Source organism: Vombatus ursinus, unplaced genomic scaffold (genome assembly GCF_900497805.2).
Source record: "Vombatus ursinus unplaced genomic scaffold, bare-nosed wombat genome assembly UNPS02005286.1, whole genome shotgun sequence".
NCBI classification, from domain to species: Eukaryota; Metazoa; Chordata; class Mammalia; order Diprotodontia; family Vombatidae; genus Vombatus; species Vombatus ursinus.
This window is the reverse complement of record NW_020945064.1, coordinates 15465745-15489307: the sequence shown is the minus strand read 5'-3', so window position 1 is coordinate 15489307 and position 23563 is coordinate 15465745. Positions and strand designations below refer to the sequence as shown.

Genomic DNA, 23563 nt, shown 5'->3' with positions numbered 1-23563 from the left:
TATCGATGTTGTGTTGGGGATCTAGGACTGACAGCATGAGTGGGCCAGAGGTTTTTCCTTCTGCTGCACAGGCATGCACCCTCCCACCTTCCACTGAACCAAAAGTGCCTTCTGGTTTCATCAGAGTCAAGCTTATTTCTGGGACTGTCCAGGAAAAAGCATGGTTGTGTTACCTGACAGCCCAGAGAAAGTTTTGGGTGCATTTTGTTAACTTCAGTGTTTTCTCTCCCTTCTTTTGTTGTAAAGGAAGAAGGAAGAGAGACCTCAACATCCTGTCCACTGTGATATTATCAAAGCCATTGCTGAAGCTGTCTCCATTCCGGTAATAGCTAAGTAAGTTTTTCTTATTAATCAGCAATTCAGAGTGATTCAGATTGGACCTGGATGCTAGCCCATGGAAATGTAGCCGGGGAACAGAGTGCATTTGTAGGAATGGTTCTGCTCGTTCTGTCAACATAGAGGTCATGGGGGCAGAGGGCCAGGAGCTTGGGAAATCCCCTAGGGTCTGCCTGCTAGTGAACATCCTCGGGGATCTCTTCTGAGTTCTTGAGTGGCTCCCAATTCAGGTTTGTTCTGCCTTCTGCAAACCCAGGAACTGGCCCAGGTTCTCCCTTTTCTGGCTGCCACCACTCATTCTTCTAACCAAGGTTTCTCCTCTCCAGAGTCCACTAAACAGGACGCAGCTTTTCCCTCTGTCTCTAAAGCAAACACACACTTTTTTGATGTCTCTTAAGAGTTTTTACTACATAACTACTTAAATAGTTTTTATTGTTACGAGGGAAACAGCTAAAAATTGCAATCTTGGGAAAGTTTAAAGAAATTGCTGCTGTTGGTTGGAATGTAAATAGAGGCAGGCCTAATCATCTCCTTTGGCTCCTTCACTCTGTCATCTTTTTGTTCTTGTCTTGAGAGACAGCCTCGGAAGGTGACCCCCCTTCTAGCTTCTTTTTTGTTCTGAGACTAGTGGTCTAGGGTTTTCTTCTCCATTTCGTATAAGGAGGGTTTAAATCTCAAAGGAAACCCTAGGCCATCATCTCTGTCACATTATCTTCCCATTCCACCAAGGACATCCTTTGAAGTCACTCCTTGAAACAAGGTAAGGCTGTAATCTAAGGCCAAGGTGGAGATGGGGAGGCAGGAGCCAGGGAAGCAGTTGAAGTTAGTAAACATACAGGTACTGAGTGTCACGTCAAAGCACCAAGTCATCAGGTAGGCAGACAACGGCTGGAGGATAGCACAGGATTTAGGGCTGGGGTGTACCGTGTGTTAGGGATACCTGCAGCAAAGAGATACTGATGCCAGGGCAAAAGCCAAAGGTGTGTCCAGTCCAGCCCAGAGCCTGCAGGTAGGACCCTGGGAGCCATATTTGGGAACTGATTGTCAAGTCAGCTTGGCTGAAAGCAGAGGTGTGAGCCACTTCTGCTTGTTTCAGATCCAGTTAGAGTGACTGGTCCTCTCCAAGGGGCAGCGTCTAAGAGAGGGCTTAGAGGTGGTTTTGGGAAAACAGAAACCCTACTCGTTGGGGCCAGCTTAAACTTCGGACCCTGGATCCAGATGTCCAGGTCTGGTTTTTTTATGACTTTCATCCCTGTCACAGAAATGTCAGAGGTGAGATTGTCGGTCAGGCTGCAGAGTGTGGGCATATTGTTAGCAAACTGCTCGGGTTACTGTGATCACCACAGAGTATTCTTGTCTCTCACAAATGCTGCAGCCTGCTGAACTCGAAGGTGCCATCCTCCCCACTTAGCAGCGTGCTGAGACATGGCAGCATGTAGCCTCTGGCTCTGTCGTCTTGTCTTGTTCCCATTTGGGATGCTTGCAGTGTTGGGGCAGGGGTTGGGCTCCCATCGCCACTCTGCTTGATGAGGTTGGCCTCATAATTGCAAACAGCAATAACTCTCTCTGTTGGCTTTCAGTGGAGGATCTCACGACCACATCAAAGTATATTCAGACCTAGAAGCTTTCCGGCAAGAGACTTCAGCATCTTCCGTGATGGTGGCACGTGCGGCCATGTGGAACCCGTCCATCTTCAGGAAGGAGGGCCTGCAGCCTCTGGAAAAGATCATGCAAGAGTACATAAAATACGTAGGTCTCATTACTTGTCAGAGCAGTTATAGAGATGCTAGAAGGAACCTTAGGGATTATGTTGTCCAGCTCACTGTGCAGAGGAGAAAATAGGCCTACCGTGTCAGTGACTTGTCCAAGGCTCTACAGGTAGTGCTGGAGTCTTGGTCCTCTGCTTTATGCATCCCCTGCTTTTTCCATCATACTCCAAATTGTGGTTGGATGTGTGTGTGTGTGACACTTGTAATATAACAGCTGATATTTGTGTTGTGCTTAAAGCTGCTGGATTATTTTACTTATCCTTACATCAGTAACCCTGTGAGATGAGTACCCCAGCATTATCCCTATTTTGCAGATGAGAAAAATGGAAAGTTAAGTGCCTTGCTTATAGTCACAGTGCTTTTCCCTGTTCACCATGCTGCCTCTGGTTAAAGCTTTTTTCTTTAAAATCCTTCTCATTTGGGAGCATCATGTTAATGCACACCCCAGACCTCCTGCTCTGTTGTTTTTTCTCCTTTCTTGGCTTTTCCAACACTACTTTTTCTCTCCCCTTGCTGACTCCACTGAAACAGGGGAGATGCTAAATAAAAGGTCCTTAGAGCGGCTGGCTGGACTGGCTAAAGACTTAGTTGTTTGCCTTGATAAAGACTTGTGTCTGTTGTTCTTTTAAAAAAAGAAAGCATAACTTCTGCCCTTGTGAAAGTAGTAATCTTCAGTGGTAGGGAGAGAAGGAATGGTACAGACATGAATTTTTATGAAACACACAGAATAAACAACTTAAGAACCGGGATGCAACAGCAGATTAACCCACATTAAAATAATACAACCTAAGAGTACACCTCAGTAGAATGAGCAGAGTAGAAGGGGGTTAATGTAACAGCTGTTGTGGACAAAATCATCTCCATGGCGATATATCTTTGGGCTGTTAATCAAAACTGTTTCTAAGAATCTACTGCTTCATTCCCAGAATATTTTAAACCCATGAACTAGGAAGGTGAGATTGGGAGTTAGCTGTTCCTAAGCCAGTTTTCCTTAGGGGGAGGGTTTGAAGGAGCTGCCAGATGCAGTTATAAATAAATCTGTAATGAGTATAAATAGGTGAGGGGCAAGGGTATCACACTTGAGCCTAGAAAATAAGAAGTTGCCAGAATGTTGTTTCTGTATTGCTTTCATCCCACTGACAGAGGGACCTTAGTCGTGTCTTTGACTGGAAGTCACACAGGTTGGCTGGGTAATGCGATGCTGGTGGAGGGATGAATGCTTTTGAACAGGAGTCACCGTGATCCAGTCTGGAAAGAGTCTGGAGCGGGTTTGCTTGTACGGTGAAGGCCAGGTCTAAAAATTGTATGGGGACGTGGTGTGTGCTCCAACAGCAGAAGATTTCACTTGTGAACCTGAGTTTCCTCTTCTGTAAAATCAGAGATTTGGCCTGGACTGAGCTCTAAAATCCTTTCCCCTTCAAACTCTTTGTGAACCTCTATGGTCATCCCCCACACCCATCCCCTTCTGGCCAGTAGCTTTAGGTATTTCAGAAGGGAAATGAGATCATAAGGGAAAAACCAAATTTAAGTGGAACTTGTGAATTTGAAAAACAAAATTGGGTGAAAAAGAGACATTTTCTCTCAAACTTTTTGGTTAGCCTGTTAAGTGACTCCTCGTGTTCTCTTCCAGTGGGCATGTTATCACATAGGAAAGAACCAGCTGACTTGTTTGAGCAAAGCGCCTCTTAGCCTGCCAGGTGTTGCCTGTAGAAAACAAGCTAAAATAATGATTGTAGGTGGCCTTGCAAGCCTCCCTGCCTGGCTGGGGTACACCCACTCCCGGTCTCGCTGTGAGCCAGTAACGGCATCTTTACAGTTGTTGAAGATGCTGAGATAGAGAGATGGATATGCTTGGAACAGGGCAGAATGTGCTTTCACTGCTAAATAGAAGTGCAGGTTGCTGGGGTGAAACCACAATGAGCTGATAAAACAGCCAGAGGAAATGGAATAAGGCTGGGCAGAGCTTTGCAAAGTGAGATGACTCTTCTTCTCTCTCTCTTCTTCCCTGCACTGAAGGAGTATTCACCATGAAAGAAAACATTCTCTCTTTGAAGTGTAGGAAAATCAAAGACTCCTGATTTGTTACCTTCATTTTGGGGTGCAGGGCGCTTCTCCATCCGTAGTAGTCAGGTCTGTGATCTCTCCTGCCCTGCAGAATGAAGGGGCAGCCCCAGGAAGGTGGTGAAGGGAGCTCTGAGTTTGGGGTCAGGGAGCCTGTTTAAACTCTAGCTCTGCCACTCACCACCTTGGGCTAGTCACATGAGCTGACTTGTGTAAAATGAGAGAATGGAATGACATGGCCTCTTCCATATGAGAGAATGCGTCAGAGGTGAGGTGCGTCCTACTGCACATGGGTCTGGCTGATGACTCGGGTTGGCAGGGGCTTTCCTAGGAGGTAGGAGCTCTGAGGGTCCCACTCATTGATGAAGGACCATGTGCCCACCTGGGCCTCTCTCCACTGCCTCTCCATCCTAGGAAACATGAATTGCAGAGTTTATTCATCATCTGTGAAGCACCCTGAAAGCTACAGGTTAGGGAAAGAAAAACAATAGAGATAGCAGACAGCTCTTCATCCTCTCTCACGGCATCCTTCCCCCTCAAGTTTGGCTTCTGATAGGTGGCTCTTTACCCCATACTTAGAGGGATCAAACACTTGGTTTAAGATACAACTTTTTCTGTGAGACTAAACACTCTTTCCTGTTCATAAGAGGAGCCAGGTGTGTGAATTCCTCTGAAAATTGCCTTGGAGGGTCCCTTCGTAGTGAGGGAGGGGCCACCCTTGGTGTCAGAAACTTGCATTCAAGTCCTGACTTTGACACGGCCTAGCCATAGGAACTTAGACAAGTCAGATGGTGATCGTCTCACAGGGTTAGCATAAAGGAACCACTTTAAAAACCTTAAAACACCATGTAAAGTGAATTATCATTATTGCTACAACCCACAGTGGTACCAAGGAAGCTGATCTCTTGTCACTACTCAAGAAAAGTCCCGCCACCTTCCTGGCCCAGGCAGGAACCATAGGTCAATCATTGGTCTGTACTGCAAAGGGCCTCAGAAGCCATCTGGCCCAACCCTCTCATTTTACAGATAAGGAAGTTGAGACAGGATTTGAACCCAGGTCCTCTGACTTCAGAGCCTCATGAAGGGTCATAAAAAGAGGGGTCTCCTTCCTCTCTCACCCTGCACACGGTCCCTACGCCTCGCTGACCCCTCCTCAGCGCCGAGTCTCATTCTTTCTTCACTTTTCCTCCTAGGCGGTGAGATATGATAACCACTACACCAATACCAAGTACTGCTTGTGCCAGATGCTGAGAGAACAGTTAGAAACTCCCCAGGGAAAGAAGCTCCACGCTGCTCAGTCTTCTCAGGAAATCTGGTGCGTATGGGGGACAGTCAGAGAGATTTACCGCCTAGGGAAGAAGCCCCTAGACCAGAGGCAGGCCGAGTGGTGACCGGGGTGGAGGTTCATTTCTTTCCTCCAAGGTCCTTGTCAGACACATCAGGGATTCTCAATCAGTCAGTCAGAAATTTATTGAGCACCAGCTGTGTGTGGGACCTGAGAATATAAAGACAAAGACCAAATCAATCCCAGCTCCTAGGGAGCTTCCATGTTCCCTGGAGAGGGCCAGGCAGGGCCCCTCTAAAGAGTCCCTGAGGCCTCAAGGAGCTCCCTTGGGCCCCCAGGACCTGTCCCAGAGGAGCATAAAATCTGGTCCCTGCCCTTGAGGGACATAGATACAGAGATGAAATAGCGGCAGAAGGCTGCCGTGAACATGGGCTGGTATGAAATGAGAGGTCTCTATGGTTGTTGTAAGTGTTGGAAAAGTTAGGAGGACAGAGATGGTACAGGATCGACCAGTCTAAGAAAGGGACCTTGTTCAGTGTCATTCCAGGCCAATCCGAATCCCTTGTACAACATCCCTAAACAAATGGTTGTCCAGACATCCCTGGAACCCTGTACTTGAAGTGTGGCCTCTGGGGCAGCTTTCAAAGGACTTATTATAATACAGCCGTGTACCTTGAAGCTGTGCTTTTCTTAATGCAGCTCAAGATTGCAGTAGTTTTTTTGGCTGCCACATCACACTGCTGACTTATCCATAAGTTCTCCAGAGCTTTTTCAGATGTGTTACTTTATATATTTCAGAAGGGAAATGAGAACCCAAATGTAAGTTGAACTTGTGAATTTGAAAAACATAAAACTGGGTAAGAATGGGATGTTCTCTCTCAACTCTTTTGGTTAGCCTGTCAAGTGACTCCCTATGTTTTCTTCCAGTGAGCCTATTAGTAGGTATTTAATAAGTATTTGTTGAGTTAAATTGAATACAAGGAAGTGAAAGGTTATGGTTGTGGAATATTGGGTATACTGTCAAACACAAAGTGTTTGTTCTTTGAATTTCTTTTTTTCCTCTTTTTGGATTCTTTGTTGCTAGGAATGGTTCCCCAGGTAGGGAATGAGAAGTGATATATTTGGAAATGAATCAATAAAAATATTTTTAAATGTAGTGTAATGGTAGGAGGGAAGGTTGGAGAGGTAAATTGCAGTAGGTGGTGATGCCACTGTTATCACATTGGAAAGAAACAACAGACTTGTTTGAGCAAAGCTCCTCTTAGCTTGCCAGGTGTTACCTGTAGAAAACAAACTAAAGTAATTATCATAGGTGGCTTTGCAAGTGAACCTCACTGCCAGGTCCCCCATCCCATACTGGTGAAATTGATTTTTTGAACCTATGCAAATCTTTACATTTACCCCTACTCAGTTTCGTGTTATTAAATTCAGCCCAGTGCTCTACTTGTAAGGGACAGTGTGGGTGGAGCTCTGTTCTAGGCTAGGGGAAGATATAGAGTGTAGATAAGACATAGTGCCTGCCCTTGTGAAGCTTGAAAGTCTTAGAAGAGAGAAATGAGACACACATAGAGATGACGAGAACATTCAACATCATACGATAAGTGCATTAAAGAGAAGCAAAACGAAAGTATTGTGTGAGGTCTGAGTGGGAAGGTCTACCAGCCAGAGGGTTCAGAGAAGGCTTCCTAGGCTAGAGCATGGCTTTAGAGTTGGACTTTAAGTGATGGCATACTGGCAGAGGGTGGTTGGTGCTTTCCCCTCATGCCAAAAGTCATCTAGACTCTTTAGGTCACTGCTGGCCAGAACGGACGAGAAGGACTACTCCTTATATTTCTGAGTCTGTTTCTTGGGGCAGGTGGTGGTTGAGTGAGTGACCACATTGGCTCTGAAGGCAGCCTCGGTGGGAGGTGAGAGAAGGCGGTTGTCCTGAACGTTAGGCTCTGGCCAAGTGCGTGGCATTTATTGGACAGAAGAAGGTGAGCTGTCATTATCTGATAGAAGGCTCCTTGCTGAGCTCCCAGGGCTCTCTTCTCCATCTTTGCTGAAACCATGTGTTTGGTGGGGCAGGAGACACACTCATTGCCCTTAGAAAGGTTGAGAAGCAGTCTTGCTAGTGTATCTCCCTTGTGTTTGTAAAGACCCTGCTAAGATCAAGATTAATTCGATGGTCTAAAGCCTCTAGTTTGGGCATAGTTAGCCCCTTAGTACCCCAGCAGCATCAAGACAGCAAGTGGACCCTTCCTTACTGGCCAGCAGTTGCCAAATTGTGCATTTCCAAGGGGCCACAGTGCCTCCTCGTGGTGGTGATGAACCATTGCAACCAATTCAAACCCGTACCAGTCTAGGATATTTGGTGGCCTAACAGCAACTGTGTGAGCCAAGGAACTGGTGAGATGTGGCATGTGGTAATAGGAGTGTAGCCTGGCAGGGCCCGGGGAATGAAGAGGACAGAAGGAGAGCACACACCGGTTGGGGAGGGAGGGAGCGCCACATTTTTCTGGTGCCCGCTGAGAGGCGGCCATGCTGTGTGTTGCTAAGGACGCTCTGCTGTCTTCCACAGTGACGCCTTTGAATTGGCCAGCTTCTACGAGAAGACGATCGCAGAGTTGGCAGCCAAAGCAGCCACACTCCAAAATGATGCGCAGGAGGAAGATGACCAGGCTGGAGACGCTGATGTCATCAAAATGGCGGTGAAGTTTGACAAGTAAGTCATAAGCTCGTAGGCAGGAGGGCACTCCAGAAGGGACGGCAAGGATTGCCTGGAGGCAGCGTGCTCCAGTGATGGAGCCCTAGACTTGGGTTCGGATCTGTGTAAGACACTTACTAGGTATAGAATGATGAACAAGTTCTTAGCCTGCCAGAGCTCCAGTTTCCTCATCTGGAAAATGGGGATAATGATTACTGTACCGCTTACCTCACAAGGTGGCTGTGAGGAGAGTCCCTACGCAACCTGAACATGGTGCATAAAATCTGATTGTTGTAGAGTTATCGTTAGCAAACCCCTTCATTGTATTAATAAGGAAGCTGCTCAAGCCTTTACTGGGGGCCTAGGGCTGAACCTGATTCATCATCTTTTCTAACCCCGTGGAAACAACTTTGACCTTCTGGGATTCTTTCTCAAGGTGTTTGTGTTGAGTTGTGTGACCTCTGCAGCAGTTCTTTGAGCTCAGAAGAGAAGTTTTTCTTGGCTTGCACTATGAAGCTCCCCTCACCCCAAAGGAAGCTCAAACATTTCTTGATGGTTTTTTTATTCTTGACTTGACGGTTTCATTATGGGCATATCTCTCCCAAGAAAGAGCATCTTTCTGAAAATAGAAGCCTTTTTTTCTGGTGAGAGCCTATGATGGTTGCCCTCCCCTGTTATCTTCCTAGTTGAGGGATCAGAAGGGGGCATTATGCAATATCAGAAGAACAGCATATTGCTGACTAAATCCAGGAATCCATCTTCCCTCGCCCTCCCTTCTTCACTGCCGCTGCTGGGCCCTTTGGCTGGAGATAGCTGGCTGCCTCTCAGGGCTCTGACGGTCCAGGACTGTCTTCCTTCTCCCCGCCCATGCCCCCATTCCCATGCCGCCTCTGCCCTCTGTGAGCCCTTCTGTTTTCCTGATGCTGCTGTCCTTAGTTAGACTGATCATCCTGTTGTGACAGCTGCACAGGCTGCCTGGGGTGCTCCTGCTGGTTTTCCCCTGTGAGTCGCTTTGCGTTGAATCATGAATTTCATCCCTACGTGTGATTCTCCATCCTTTGTGAGCTGGGATCTGTCCCTTCCCCCAAGCCCTGAGGGAAGGTCTGTTGGTTGCAGGGCCTTCATTCTGGAGGCAACTTCAGTGACCAGGGGCAAGGGACATGCCTTCCTGTGTGTAGAGAGAAGGCCTCAGGAGCAGTAGGGCTGGCCATCCTCTTGGGAGAAGGCCATCGGGTGACAGAGGCGGCCGCTGACTTAGCAGAATATCCAAATAACAAGACACGTGGAATCATGATGCTTTCATTCCTCTCCTGCGCCTCTCACATCTGTACGGGTGCTTCTGCACCTCCTGCATGAGCGCCGCTGCCCAGCGATTGCCTGACTCCTCCATCCTTCCTCCTTCTCTCTTCTCTTCTGACCCAGGCAGTGCTGCTGGACATCATCAGCAGGGTTGGGCGTGCTCTTCTTGGGAGCTGGCATGGCTCCTTTTGGGCTGCTGTCACTCCCTGGTGGGCAGGTGGACATTGGGATTTGGATCTGGGAGGGACCTTTGAGGTGATCTGGTCCAGCACCAAAGAGGTCGCATGGCATCACGCTGCAACGCTGGCGTCAAAGCTGCGTCCTTAGACGTTACAGCCAGTACTTTTTTCTGCTTCCACAGTGGTGGGACTTGGGGAGTGTTCCAGGGGATCCCGGGTTCTCAGCAGATCAGTGAGAGATCAGTGTTGCAAGGAGAGCTCCCCAGACATGGTGGTTCATTCCCTCAGCCCATCCAGCTCCTTGCAGTCCTTCCTCTGTTCTTCAGAACCAGACATTTGAGATCCATGAGCATCAGAAGGGAAAAGAGAGCAGCTGGGAGCCACCTGGCAGATAAATTGCATGCATTACAATGCATCCTTTTGTTTGGCTGCACCCAGCAGGGAAGGAAAGACAGTGAGGACTGGTTGACAGTCTCTTCCCCTTTTCCCTTTCTTCCACTCTCCACAAATGGACCATTTTTTACTTCTTTTCTCCTTCAGGAGACAGTACCCACCCCAGATCACACCTAAGATGTGCCTGCTGGAATGGTGCCGGAAGGAGAAGTTAGCCCAGCCAGTGTATGAAACAGTGAGTTGGGGGTGGGGGGAGTCTGTTCTGCCATGCCTGTCGGTCTGGTAGGCTGCAGGGGAAAATGCATTTCATGTCTGCTTCGGTGAGTTAGGGGAGGCCTATTTGGGGCAGCATATTAGCCCAAAATTAGCTCAAAAAAGCCCATATGTGGTTTGGTGGGAGTGGGGAGTGAGTAGAAGTCAGACTGGTCCCCGTGTGGGTCCAGAGAGCTTCCCTGAGTCCATTCACACCAAATCATCTAAGAGGCCCAGACCACTCAGTCTAAAACTGAGAGGGCCCTTCTGGAGACCCCACCCCATCACAGGGCAGGACATTGACCATGTCCTCCTGGTCCAGCTGGTGAATCCTGATTAATTTAAAAGTTAACTATTGAATTGGAAGCAGTTACCCAATATCTGGCATATGCCACTGTCATAATTGTTTCTTAGGTGATGATGTAGCGAGGCAAATTTTGACCTGGTTGACCGAACTAAAGAATTAATAGGTCAACTTAGAAGGCGGTTTCTAGTGGAGGGTCTCAGGGATCTCTCCTGTGCCATTCAGCATTTTTTTATCAGTGACTTGCAAGGTTAAAGAAATAAATGAAGTTCTTCCAAGTCTACAGATGACAAAGCCAGGAGGGGAGCAATGCTGGGGGTGACAGAGCTGGGTCAAAAAGATCATATATATATATAAGATCAAACAGGAAACCAAATCGAGTAAGACCAGATTGGATGGGGATAAATGTCATGGACTTGGCTTCAAAAAACTAGCTGCCCAGAAAAGGAGGAGAGGAGGTGTAGCTAGGCAACCATTGGTGTAAGGACGTTCTGGGAATTACTGTCTATGGCAAAATCAGTATGGTTCATCAGGGAGATAGCACAGCCAGAAATATTACCATGTTATAGGGCGGCCTTAGGACAGGCTCACTGCCCATGGTGAGGAGGGGATCAGTGGATTCTTCCCTAGACAGACCAGATTGGATGGAATGGGGTGCTCAGTGCAGGCGCCCCACTATAGGAAGAACATCGGTGAGCCAGAGGGTCACCCACAGATAGAAGGACTGGCCTCCCTACCACGTGAAGAAAAGTGGAGAGAGCCAGCAAGGTGACCTGGGCAGAGGTAAATGTGACTGTCCAGGTATCACCGAGCTTCGTTAGATGAGACCCGGGACTGAACCATGGCTCTGAATGGGAGAGATGATGATGGTGATGATGATAGCAGCAGCATTGATCTATGCTTTACCGAGTATCTTACATATACTTTCTCATTGGATCCTTACAGCAATCATGGGGCATAGATGCTATTATTACCCCCATTTTATAAATGAGGAAACTGAGGCAGACAGGTTAAGTGATTTGCCCACAGTCAGCTAGTATATGTTTGAGGCCAGATTCAAACTCGGGGCTTCTTGATTCCAGGCCCATGGCTGTGTCTACTGTCCCACCAGCTGCCTTAGAAACATGATAGGCTGTTTTGTAGCATTGTACATTAAGAAGGTATACTCATATTAGGAAACCCAGGATCCAGTGGGGAAGTGTGGTGGGGGGCACTTGGGTAAAGATCAATGGAGGCAGAAACGGAAGTGGTTTTTTTCATTAACGTATTTAACGTAGCACGTAGACAAAGGAAATCAGCGAGCTCAGGAAGCAAAACAGGAGCCTGGCCCAGAGGCATGATCTCCTAGTGGTGGAGGACTTCAGTTATCCAGACACCTGTAAAGGCAGAGCAGCTAACAACTGCTTGGATTGCTTTAATTATTTCATCCTTCAAAAGGTGGAGGAAACACCAAAAAGACATTCTAGTCTGGATCTGATTCTCACCAATAAAGAAGAATTGATTGCTAAGGAGAAAATGATGGGAACGTTGCAGGGAAAAGTATTGCAATGTTCCTTAGACTTTGTGACAGAGAAGGAAAGGAAAGCCATGTATAGTCTGACATTCACCTTAGTTTTGAGAGAGCATATATATTTCAGGAAAAGATAAATAAGATCCTATAACTAAAATTCTAACAAGGGAAGACAACCCAGAAGGGATGTGAAACTCTCAAGAATTAAATTTTAAAGTCATACAGAAAAACAATTCCAGTAAGAAGAAATAATGGGAATTGTCTAAAGAGAACAATATGGGTACACGGAGAGCTTACCCGCCAACTTAGATTTTCCAAAGATAAGTAGTGACTATGGAAGCAAGGGCAGGGAACAAAGTACTGATACAAAAGACTGGCACTGTGTGTGCCGTAAGAATGGTGTCAGGCATGAGAACGAGCTGAGGTTAAGAAGGAAAGCTAAGGACGGCCAGAGGAGGGAGTGAGGAAGGCAGCTGTATTTGGGGGAGAAGAGGAGGCTCATGGGATCACAGGCTGAGAGTCTCAGTCCAGTGCCCTCATTTTACCATGAGTAAGCTGAGGAAGAATTCATTCCAGGGGATTCCAGTGCTCTTCTCCCCTGCAACTCTCTCCCTGACTTTTGGACTGGAAAGGACGGAACACGAATGGCTAATAAGGAGTTGATATCCAGCCTCCATTAGGGCACTAAGAAGGGGTGCTTAGATATCCTTGGTGAATTCAGGTCATCTGGCCCGATGAGCGTCATATTCGGGGAACGAAAGGACTCATGACTTTGATTGCTGAGCCACTGTCAGTGATAGATGAGAGATTATAGTGAACGGCTGGGTGACACAGGACTGGAGGACAAATGTCCCAATTCTGCAAAAGGGGAAGCAGATAGAATCTGCAAGCTATACATCCACGAGCTGGACTTCAATTCCTTGCAAAATTCTAAAGCATTATTAAAGGGATAGCGAGAGAGCGTGTAGAAAAGGGAGCAGTGATCACAAAGAGCCAGCGTGGTTTTGTCAAGAATAGAACATAAAAGTCCAATCGTATTTCCTTCTTTAAAAGGGGTCCTGAACTGGTCGATCGGGAAAATGCATATAGTTTGCCTATTAATGCCATTAATGGTGCAATGTCCATTTGGAGGTGGGTCCCCAGTGGATTACACCTAAGGATACGTGCATGGTCCGCTTCTCAACATTTTTACCAGTGATTTGTTGAAGATGCTTGGATACAAATATCCTGCTTATCAATTTACATATGGCACAAACCTGAGAGGAATAGCTAGCATTTTGGCTGGTGGCCCAGAAAATTTGGGGAATGTAATAAATTGACATTTAATGGGAATAAAATGTGAAGTCATATTTGAGTCTTTAAAAATTGGCTTCACAGTTTTAAGAGAAGAGACATAGACAGCAGTGGTTCTGAGAAAGATGTAGGAGTTTCTGTATACCGCAAACTCAGTGTGAGTCCATGGGGTGATAAGGTAACCAAAAACACCACTGCAAAGAGGACTGTATTGAGAGAGGCCTGGCTTCCAGAAGTGAGGAAGTGGCATCTCTGCACTGTGTCTGGGGCAGACTACTTCTGGAGTGCAGGGTCCAGTCAGGGGGGCCACACTTTCAGACAAAATGGATAATGGAGAAGACACATCCGGAGAATGGCCTCATTCCCATATGGGCCATACCAGAAACTGGGGAAGGAGCTGGGGAGGGTTAGCTTAGAAAAGAGAAGATGGCTCTGGGGGAGGCATGGAGCTGTTCACAGGGACTTCAGGGGAGATGAGGCAGTGGACGGAAGGGGCAAAGAGGCAGATTTAGGCTGATGAAAGGAAAAGGTCTTAGTAGAGAACTGACCAAAGTGGGATGGGCCATATCAGGAGGGGCTGGCTCATTCTCGTCCAAGCTCTTCAGTTGTGGCTTAGTGACCATTTGTCAGGTAGGTTGTTGTAAGGTTTAATCAGATTAAACGGCTTCTGAAGTCCTTTCTTTTTGAATTAGTTTGTGGGAAAATGGTGGTGTCCATGACATAAAGGAAGTTTAGGAGAACGTTTTGGAGGAAAGATAATGAGTTCTGTTTTGGACATAGCTATTTTGAGGTGCTTATGGGGCATCTAGTTAAGATGTCCAAAAGGCATGGGGCAGCTAGGTGGCGCAGTGGATAGAGCACCAGCCCTGGATTCAGGAGGACCCGAGTTCAAATCTGGCCTCAGACACATAATACTTATTAACTGTGTGACCCTGGGCGAGTCACTTAACCCCATTGCCTAGCCAAAAAAAAAAAAAAAAGATGTCCAAAAGGCAGTTGGTGATACATGACTGGTGATGAGGAAGGGGACTGGGGCTAGAGGCACCGATTTAAGAATCATCTTGGATGTGATCATTGAACCCATGTGAACTAATGAGAATACCGAGGCAGATAGCATAGATGTCAGTGATGTCAGACTCCACTGATCCATACATAAGGACCCCTGAGGGCCTTTTGAAGTGTAATATTATCTATTGTACTGTTATTTATTTTGTTAAATATTTGCCAGTTACATTTTGATTTGTCTGGGATGGCACGTGGCCTCAGGCTGCGTGTCTGATGCCTCTGCTAGGGAGTGACAAGAGAAGAGGGCCCTGGGGAAAGGCCTGGGTGAAGACCCAGCAAAGGGAGGGTCAGAGGGCTGGGAAGATAGCCGAGAGCTGTGCCACTGCACCAATCACAGAGGAAGGACACCGAGAAATGGCAGTGAGGAAAGTAATGATCAGATTCCTTCTGTGATACAAGTATGGTCTGAGATCTCAATGAGGGAGAGTCAAAACAGAAAGAAAAATATTGATACTAAAATTTTAGATAAAATATTGGCAAGGACATTGCAGTAACACATCTCAAGGATGATGTACTCTGACTAGGCCAGATTAATATCAGGAGCACAGAGATGGTTCAATATTAGGAAAATTATAAACATAATGACCATATTCATAACAAGAACAACAAAAATCAATAGATGCAGAAAAGGCTTTTTGACAAGACACAACGCCCATTCCTGTTAAAAACACTAGAAAGTATAGAAATAAACAGATCTTTCCTTGATATGATCAGTAGCATCTTGTCTAAAACCAAGAGCCAACATTATCTGTAATGGAGATTAACTGGAGGCCTTTCCAATAAGGGTGTCCCATTATCACTGTAATTATTCAATGTAGTGCTAGAAATGCTAACTGTAACAATTGGACAAGAAAAAGAATGTGAGGGAGTAAGCATAAGAAAAGAGGAAACAAAACTATTACTTTTTGCAGAGGATGCAACTAAAAATCTAGAGGGCCAGCTGAAAAAAAGTAAATGAAAATAAACCCACATAAGTGATTGGCATTTCTATGTTACCAACAAAATTCAGTGGGAAGAGATAGAGAAATTCCCATTAAAGTAACTACAGAAAGTATGAAATAATTGCTAAGACACGCAGGAATTATATGAACACAATGACACAGAAAAGTTATGGTCATTTAACCTCTGTCTGCCTCAGTTTCCTCAAGGTAGTAGCAGCTAGCTCCAGGGTTGTTGTGAGGGTCAGTGACACCCTCATGTTGTAAAGCTCATACCAGAGCCTCAAGCTGTTGTTAGATAGAGGACACAGATTTGTAGTATACCGGTCAGTCTGCCTGTGAAGGAGTAGGCAAAGGAGCAGCCTGGGGGGAGGAGCTCTTTCATGTGTTCCCAGGGACCCTCAAGGTGTTGGTGCCTGCAGAAAACATTGCTTTAGGCTTAGCCGCAAGGGCCCACCTCGGTTCTCCGAGGCAGTCACCTGCGGTCCCTGGGCCCCATCTCAACTCTCCCCATCTAGATCCAGAGACCACTGGACCGCTTGTTCTGCTCCGTTGTCACCGTTTCTGAGCACAAGTACCGCTCAGCACTGTGGTAAGTAGCAGGATCTCACTTTCTCCGACCTGCTGCCCCTCTGAATGTTCCTGCCCCACCCAGGGTTTGGGCAGAGAGGCAAGAAAGAGTAGGGAAGAGAGAGAACGAGAGACTTGAGTTCCCAGCCCCCACCTCTTCCTAATTGACCCTGACCGTGATCCTCAGCCTCTCTGAGCCTCAATTTCCCCATCTGTAGACTGGAGATAATACCACCTCATCAGCCCAGGGGCAGGCAAAGACCAGTTGGCCCCCACCGGTCAGTCCCTCCCCGGCCCAGCATCTCAGACATTGCCTCTCTCTGTGCCTGACACCCAAAACAGCTGAAATATCCAGCCATCACCAAGTAATATTCCTAATGCTGGGTATTTCCTCTCGTGCCTCGGGATACAAAGGCAGCATGGGAAATAGTCCTGTCCTCAGGGAGCATCTGTTTGTCTGGGAAAGCAACATGTGCCCAGATAAGTAAATAGAAGAATGGTTTTTGGTTGTGACCTGAGATGTGAGTAATGCAGGAAGCAGCCAGTGTGGACATGCCCCCACTGAGGCAGATCTGCAAGTCTGGGCCACTGAGGCCCCCAGACACACAGCTAACGTAGGTCAGAGGCAGGACCTAGGTCTCTCTCTGGCCCAGAGCAGCTCCCTACCTGCTCTGCCACCATGTAGAGACAGTCTTTGTCAATAATGTTGTGCCTCATTGAGGGTAAGGGGTGAAGGTGCGTGCCGAATTTGTTTTACGCTTCCCCTGTGACCACTAGCTGACAGACCCTTGGGGGACCATGAGGAATGATGTCCTTAGCAGTTGGGCCCCAGAGGGGAGGGGTCCTTGGAAGCCAGCCTTCTTCAGATCAGGCTCCAATGAAGAGCCCAAGGCCTGAGACCTTTGCGTCACCTCCTGTTGCTCTGTGCCTGGTCCTCTTCTAGGGACAAGTCCAAGAAGCTGGCGGAACAAGCTGCAGCCATCGTCTGCCTGAGAAGCCTAGGGCTTCCCGAGGGGAAGCTGGGTGATGACGCACAGAGTCCCCGCATTCACAAGCGCAAAGTGGAGGAGAGAGAACTTTGGAAAGACCAAGAGAATGAGAAGGCCCTTCCTGGAGGGGCCCCTCACAAAAAGCCCCACCTGACCCCGGGGACCAACAACAGTGCTCCTGACAGGCCGTGACTCTCCTTCACCTTCATGTACGCTCCCCACTGCCGCCCCAGGATCCCTGTGGACCCAGAACATGGATCGATCTGGGGGAGCCCCCAGGTGGGAAGCTCTGGGACTTCTGGAAGGAGTGGCCGTGGGTGTAGGTGGGGCTCAGGGACTGGGGCATGGAGCTGCCCCACCCCATCAGGTGCTGGGAAGCAGAGACTTGGATGGTTTGGTCCGGCTTACCCTTCCATAAGACAGGTCTGAACACTACTGGAGGGAGTGGAAGGCAGCCATTCAGAACGTGCATAAGCCAGTGACCAAAGACCTTCGGGTTCACTATGGACTTGGGATGGGCGGAGGGGGTGGCGGGGGTGAACATTGAGTAATTCTGTGTCCTGGGGAGGGAGAACAGAAGAGCTGGAGGCCTGGAGCTGGGGGGAGGGGGAAGTTGGAGAGGACACAGGAGGATGTCGTCTGGGGCTGACAACGCAAGTCCAGAGTCCGGGAATCTTCTGTGGTGCCCCGGCTGTTCCAGGCACCCTTTGTTTTCCTCAGTAAAGATGGCCCTTTCCACTGAGTTGAGCCTTCACCCCTATGAGCATCTCAGCCCTCCTTGAGGCTACTGGAGGGGCAAAGAGGGCCTCCCTCCACTGTCACTAGTAGGGTCTTCCTGAGCTATGAGGGTCCAGGTGGGGAAAGAGCAAAAGAGTTTCTGCCTTTCCTCCCACAGCACCACTCACCCACACCTTCTACCCTACCTCCCAGGGGAGATAGTTGAAGCAAGTGAAACAGTGTCTACTTGGGGAAGGTTCCCCCCATCCCAGTGGTAATTGGCTGCTATCAGCCACTAATCATCTTTGCTGCTGCTAATTGGGAGACCCTGGGAACAGATGGATAGAGTTCTGAGCCCTGGTAACTTGAACTGATGGTCAGAGCCTGGGCAGCCACTGGAGCATAGAACTATGACTCCTGACTCTGATGGTCGCAAGGACCCTCCTGCAGCTCTGATGATGCTGAGGGAATTGGGAGCTCTTAGTCCTAACGAAGGATGAAGAGTGTCCACAGGGCCCTCTTCCTTGCCCCCATGCTGTCTTCATTGAGGAAGATTGTTTGGGTGGGTTGGATGTCAAGGAGGAGAATTAAAAAAGGGTTAAGCAGTCTTCTGTGTCTGCGCTCCTATCTGCACAGTTAGAACAAGACCAAAGGCCCATTTTATTAATAGGAATACTGACAAATTGAAGGTAAAAATGATTCTTGGAGCATGAGTGGAAAAAAATACTGCAGCCTTTTGAGAACCTTTGCAGTGCCATATGTAGGAAGAAACCTTGGATTTTAACCTGTCTTGGGACACTTGCTGATTGTGTGCTTTTGAAAGTCACTGTCCTCACTAAGCCACCTGAGAGGATGAGATCTCCAGCTATCCATTTCACAAGGTCTTGAGGCAAGTACTTTGTAGAAATAGGAGCCAGTCAAAGGAGAGATGAGCAAAATTGAAAGTAAACCCATTGACCTAATAAAACTAGGAGCTGGTTTAAAAAAAAAAAAACCCACACAATGAAATGGATAAGCCGTTGCTAATATGATTAAAAAGAAAAGAAAACCAAATTACCAGCATCAAAACGGAAGGTGAATTCACAGACAACAAAGGGGAAAAAAAGCAATTATTAGGAGCTATTTTGCCTATCTGCTAATAAAACTGACAATCTCAAATAAAATGGATGAATATTTGCAAAAATATAAATTGTCCAGATTGACAGTAGAGGAAATAGAATATTTAAATAACCCTATCTTAGAAAAAGAAACTCAACAAGCCATAAATTAACTCCCAAAACAAAAATCCCCAGGACTGGGTGGATTTACAAGCTAATTCTACCAGACATCTAAAGAACAATTAGCTCCAGTACTACACAGACTCCGAAATCAAACAATAGGCAAAAATGGAGTCCTAAAATTCCTAATGTGACACAAATAAGGTCTTGATACCTAAACCAGGGAGAGTCAAAACGGAAATAAAACTATAGACCGATTTCCCTAATGAACATGCAGAAAATTTAATGAAATGCTAACAAGGACATTACACAATATATCACAAAGATACGCTATGACCAGGCTGGATTCATACCAGGAATGCAGGACTGAGTCCATATTAGTTAAGTATAATTGGACACAGAACTAAAACAAAAATCGTGATTATTTCAATAGATGCAGAAAAAGCTCTTGACAAAATAAAAGCTAGTAGTTTTGTCTCCTGCTTGGCCCAGCACTTGTTCTGCCATAGGAAAAGATTCTACACCAAGGCATCGCCGTTTCAGACGGGAGAACTCCAGGGCTGGCTCTCATGAGTAGAGTGGGGGGAGGAGGAGGCGGCAGCGGCACTTGGTGGAATAGAGGCTAATGTGCCTATGCTGTCAGATGCTTCCTAGGGTTTGAGAGTGCTGCGTGTGGGTACGGATAATGGACCTGTGGTCATGGTCAATGGATTAGGATTAAGCAAACAAATGAGAAACCTGGGGAAATCCTGTCCACGTGGAACTGAATGAAAGTGGGAGTGGAGGTATGGTCCGTATTCAGAAGCTTTTACAGGACCAGGGAAACTGATTGGGTTCTGCTTCCAAGATAAGGAGGCAAACAACACTGGAGTAAACCTCCAGGCCCAAAGATCTGTGCAGTTCCAGTGAAAAGCATGGCATACACTCTGGGGCAGTGTTTTCTGAGACCCCCCCACCTCAAGAGGTGGGCTGAAGAAAGAACCTCTTCTGTGCTCTGGCCTCGGGTCCTGTGCCCCCACCCTTGAGTTCCCCAAGTCCCTGTGTTCTCCTGCAAGATTGGCTGCCCAACCTCGAAGGAAGTGGCAGGTTCTCATTAATTTCCTCCCAGTAAGAAACAAACATCTTTGACCACATCTTGTGCTGCCTCCCACACTCCTGGCCAGGGAGGGGGCGGTGGGGTTCCTGTTAAAGGTCATCCTGCCAAATCAGCCACCCCAGCTTCCTAAACTATAAACAAGGTCCCCACCCCTACAGCCCACTGGGAGGAGGGGAGCCCCAACCCATCGACTCACCTTTCCTTTGTTTAAACAACTCCTGAAACCCACCCCCCCAACTCCCTGTTTAAATAGGCTACTCCCATAATGCCTTAGTTCACCCATGCTCCCCACACACTTCTGATGGTTCTCCTTCCTCCGCTAGTACCTGCAGGTTTGTTTTGGTAATTGATCCAGAAATTGGTTTTCTTCTAAACTAGTTTAATTCATATTCATCTTTCAGTATTTGTCCTGCTGTGTGCTGGACAAGCCTGTTTAGATACAATGCCTGGGCTAAAGCCCAGCTCCAATCAGTGTCCTATGATGACACTGATGAGGGAATGGATGACAGTGGAGAATAGCCTGATGATCGAGAATGCAACCATCCTGGTTCCCAGCAGGCCAGGAAAATGCTAAAGCTTCAGACTGGTCAGTTTTAGGTTGGGCTGTTTTTATTTAGGGGAGGCTTCTATATTCTAGTTCTGTGGCATTCTGGTAAACCTTGGGTCAGTCACAAGTCAACAGCCTCTGAGCCAGTTACCTCATCTGTAAAATTGGGGAGTGCTATGGGGAAGGAGATGAAGTTGAATTAGACTGTTTTAGAAGGTCTCTTCCAACTCCATTAAATGCTAGTAGGTCCCCTCCCCAGGGCCCAGGCAGCAGCCAAAGTAACCAGTATACACAACAGCCTCTGTCCCACTGAGCACCCTAACCAGGGAGGAATCAGGTAGAGGTGGGCAGGGGGAAAAGACCTAAATTCCCACAGGTACAGCGCTTTGGAGAGGACTCATGGATTACCACTGTCCAGGAAGGACTAAGTCCAGGGACCTCTCCCACACCCAGTTGCCCTTCCTTTTCCTGAATTTGACTGGGGTAGAGGGTAAAAGATTACTAAATATTTGTTGCTCTGCAGTGGGGGAAAAAAAAAAGATAAAAAGATCTAGCCTGTGATCACTTCCCAGATCCTCCATTTAAGGTGGCTGGCCAGGACATCATCATATCCCACCCACCCAGCTGCAAGAATTCAGCATTCCCCCACGCAAGAGAGGGTACCTTCTCTTCCCCTCCCCCACCCCTCTTCAGCTTCTTTTTATGTGTTGTCTTTCTCCTTTAAATTGTGAGCCCCTCAAAAGCCTTCCCTTGTATTCCCAGGGCTTAACACAGTACCTGGCACAGAGTAGGCGTTTAATAAACGTTGCCTATTGGCTCTGAGACTGCATGGCAAGCTTACCCAGAGACACATGAGGAAAACCGCACCACCACCCCCATCCTACTTCAAAGGAAAAAAACAAAAACAACCGCTCAGCCCAAGACCCCAGGGCTCTCTAGTCGACCCTTTCGGTGCTTTTGAGATTGCCCTGGTAGTGTCTTGCTCTGGACAGGGAAGTAGGTCATCCTTCCCTCTGTCCTGCTCTTCGGCTAGTGGGGAGAAAGGTTTCTGCCCCGGCTAGTGTCCTCACCACGGTGCCCGGAGCTTTTGTCCCTTTGGGAAGGACGGTAAGAGGTGATCGGCGTCAGAGAGGGCTCGAAGGCCTTTCTTTTTCCTATTCTCCCAATCCAGAAACTTGGGGGCCCGGCGCCCTGGGGAGCAGGGTCTCCTCCCAGGCTGGATGGGGAAAGGATTAAATGGTCCTTAGTTTTCTCTCTGGCCCTAGCCCTAACATAATTTCCGCAGCTTTTTAACACGGCCCTGTCCCAGCCCAGCCTTGGCCACACTTGAGGAAGGGATGTGGCCAAGAAGAAGGCGGGACTCGGGGGTTAATTGCCAGCGGCTCGGTTCCCCCACCCCGAACCCCTCGGCTTCTCAGTGTGGGGCCCTGCCCTCGGCCGGGCGGCTCCAACCCAAATGGACTTCATTTCCTAGGAAACTTGGGGAACGTGGGAACAAGTTTTGTCTGTTAGTACAGCTGTGTGCCCTACTCCTACATGTCTGGAAAGAGGAATGAACTGGTCTCTCCCTCTCCGACCGGGCCATGTGGCCAAGAGTTTGGGCTGATTGGCCGAGCCTAATAGGTTAATCCCATTTCCCCAACCCCCACGCGCACAGCCCCGGACTGCAGGGGCGGACTAGAGTCACGCGGCCCTAAGCCACCTGCGGCCTCCTCCCAGTTCTTGCTCGGAAACGGCTCCGCCCCCAGACCAGCCCTTCTGTCGGCCCTACCCGCCCCACCCACAGCCCAGCGTAAACGGGTGAATAGGGTCTGGGACAACGCACCCAGAGCGTTTGTGTATTGTGCTGTTGGCCGTATTGGGGTGCTCCGTTTGTACAATAGGGACGCCTCGAGTAGGGGGCGAGGAGGCAAGCTGGGGTGATTTTTACTCTCCCTCTCTTTGTAGACAAGGGAGGACTTATCCAGGTGAGGGTGGAGACAGGGCAGGCACCCACCATCCTCCAGATGGTGAAGCCCTGAGAACTGGGGGAGGGGAAGGGCAGGTGGTCCAGAAAGAGGAAGTGAGAAATGCCCCGCCCCTGCCCCATAATTATGAAAGAGTATGTGTCAGTCAGATAATTCTTCTCTCGGGGCTTCGAGGAAGCCTTTTTTTTTTGGCTAAGGAGCTTTTTTTCCTTGCCCTGACTTCTTTCAAAGTAAAGTTGGAGCTTGAGAGGAGGTGTAGAATTACATTCCAGAATGTGAACTCCTTGAGATCAGGGACTGTTTTAATTTGTCTTTCGATTTGATTCAGTTCAAAAAACACTTATAAAGGCCTACTATGCATCAGGCACCATACCAGGCCCCGGAGATACAAAGACCAAAAAAAAAAATTCTGGGGGTGGAGAGAAGAGCAAGAACACGGATTTAACTGAATGCGACCTTTATACAAAGTATAAAATACTGTACTTTGGTAGGTTGTAAGGTAATAAAACGGGTGTGTGTGTGAAGAAAAGTCTGGTAGGAATGGGCACACAAGCTTAGCTTGGCAGGAGCTAAGGGAGCAAAGATCCCATATGATCAGGGATAGCATTCCAGGTAGGAGATGGGACGTCATTTATGATCAACCAGTTTGGTAGAAACAAAAAGTGTGTGAGGGGTATTAATATGTAATAATTCTAGAAAGATAAACTGGACAAGATTACAGAGGGCTCTTTTCTTCCCTTCACTGCTGCCTGGATCTTCCTTCTTCACTTTTCAGCTCCCTTTTAGAAGTTGTCTTCTCCATTAGAAGGTAAGCTCCTTGAGGTCAAGGACAGTTTTTTACTTTTTTCTTCAGTTTGTATTCTATTTTAGCACAGTTCGAGGCATGTAGTAATCCGGTAAATAAATGCTTGTTAATTTGATCTTAAATGCCAAACCGAGAGGTTTACCTTTTATCTTAGCCTAGGGGCAGTAGGTAGTCATTCCACCTTCCAGTGTGGATGAGAGTGGATGACATGGTAACACCAGTGCTTTAGGAACTCTCAATATGACAACAGTATAGAAGCTAGGTTGGAAATCTGAGAGATCGGAG

The 23563-nt window shown here is 47.6% G+C and overlaps 1 protein-coding gene across 3 annotated transcripts in view; it reads left to right on the top strand.

Moving 5' to 3' along the window:
- The window catches only part of DUS2 (dihydrouridine synthase 2), a 67648-nt gene extending 48976 nt beyond the window's left edge, over positions 1–18672 (top strand). For all 3 annotated transcript variants that reach the window (XM_027847705.1, XM_027847706.1, XM_027847707.1), the window contains 7 exons: positions 247–333; positions 1917–2085; positions 5360–5481; positions 8012–8155; positions 10156–10243; positions 15889–15962; positions 16884–18672. In XM_027847705.1, coding sequence (XP_027703506.1) covers positions 247–333; positions 1917–2085; positions 5360–5481; positions 8012–8155; positions 10156–10243; positions 15889–15962; positions 16884–17121 — 922 coding nt within the window. In that variant the 3' untranslated portion in view covers positions 17122–18672. The remainder of the gene's footprint in view (positions 1–246; positions 334–1916; positions 2086–5359; positions 5482–8011; positions 8156–10155; positions 10244–15888; positions 15963–16883) is intronic.
- The last annotated feature ends 4891 nt before the right edge of the window (positions 18673–23563 follow it).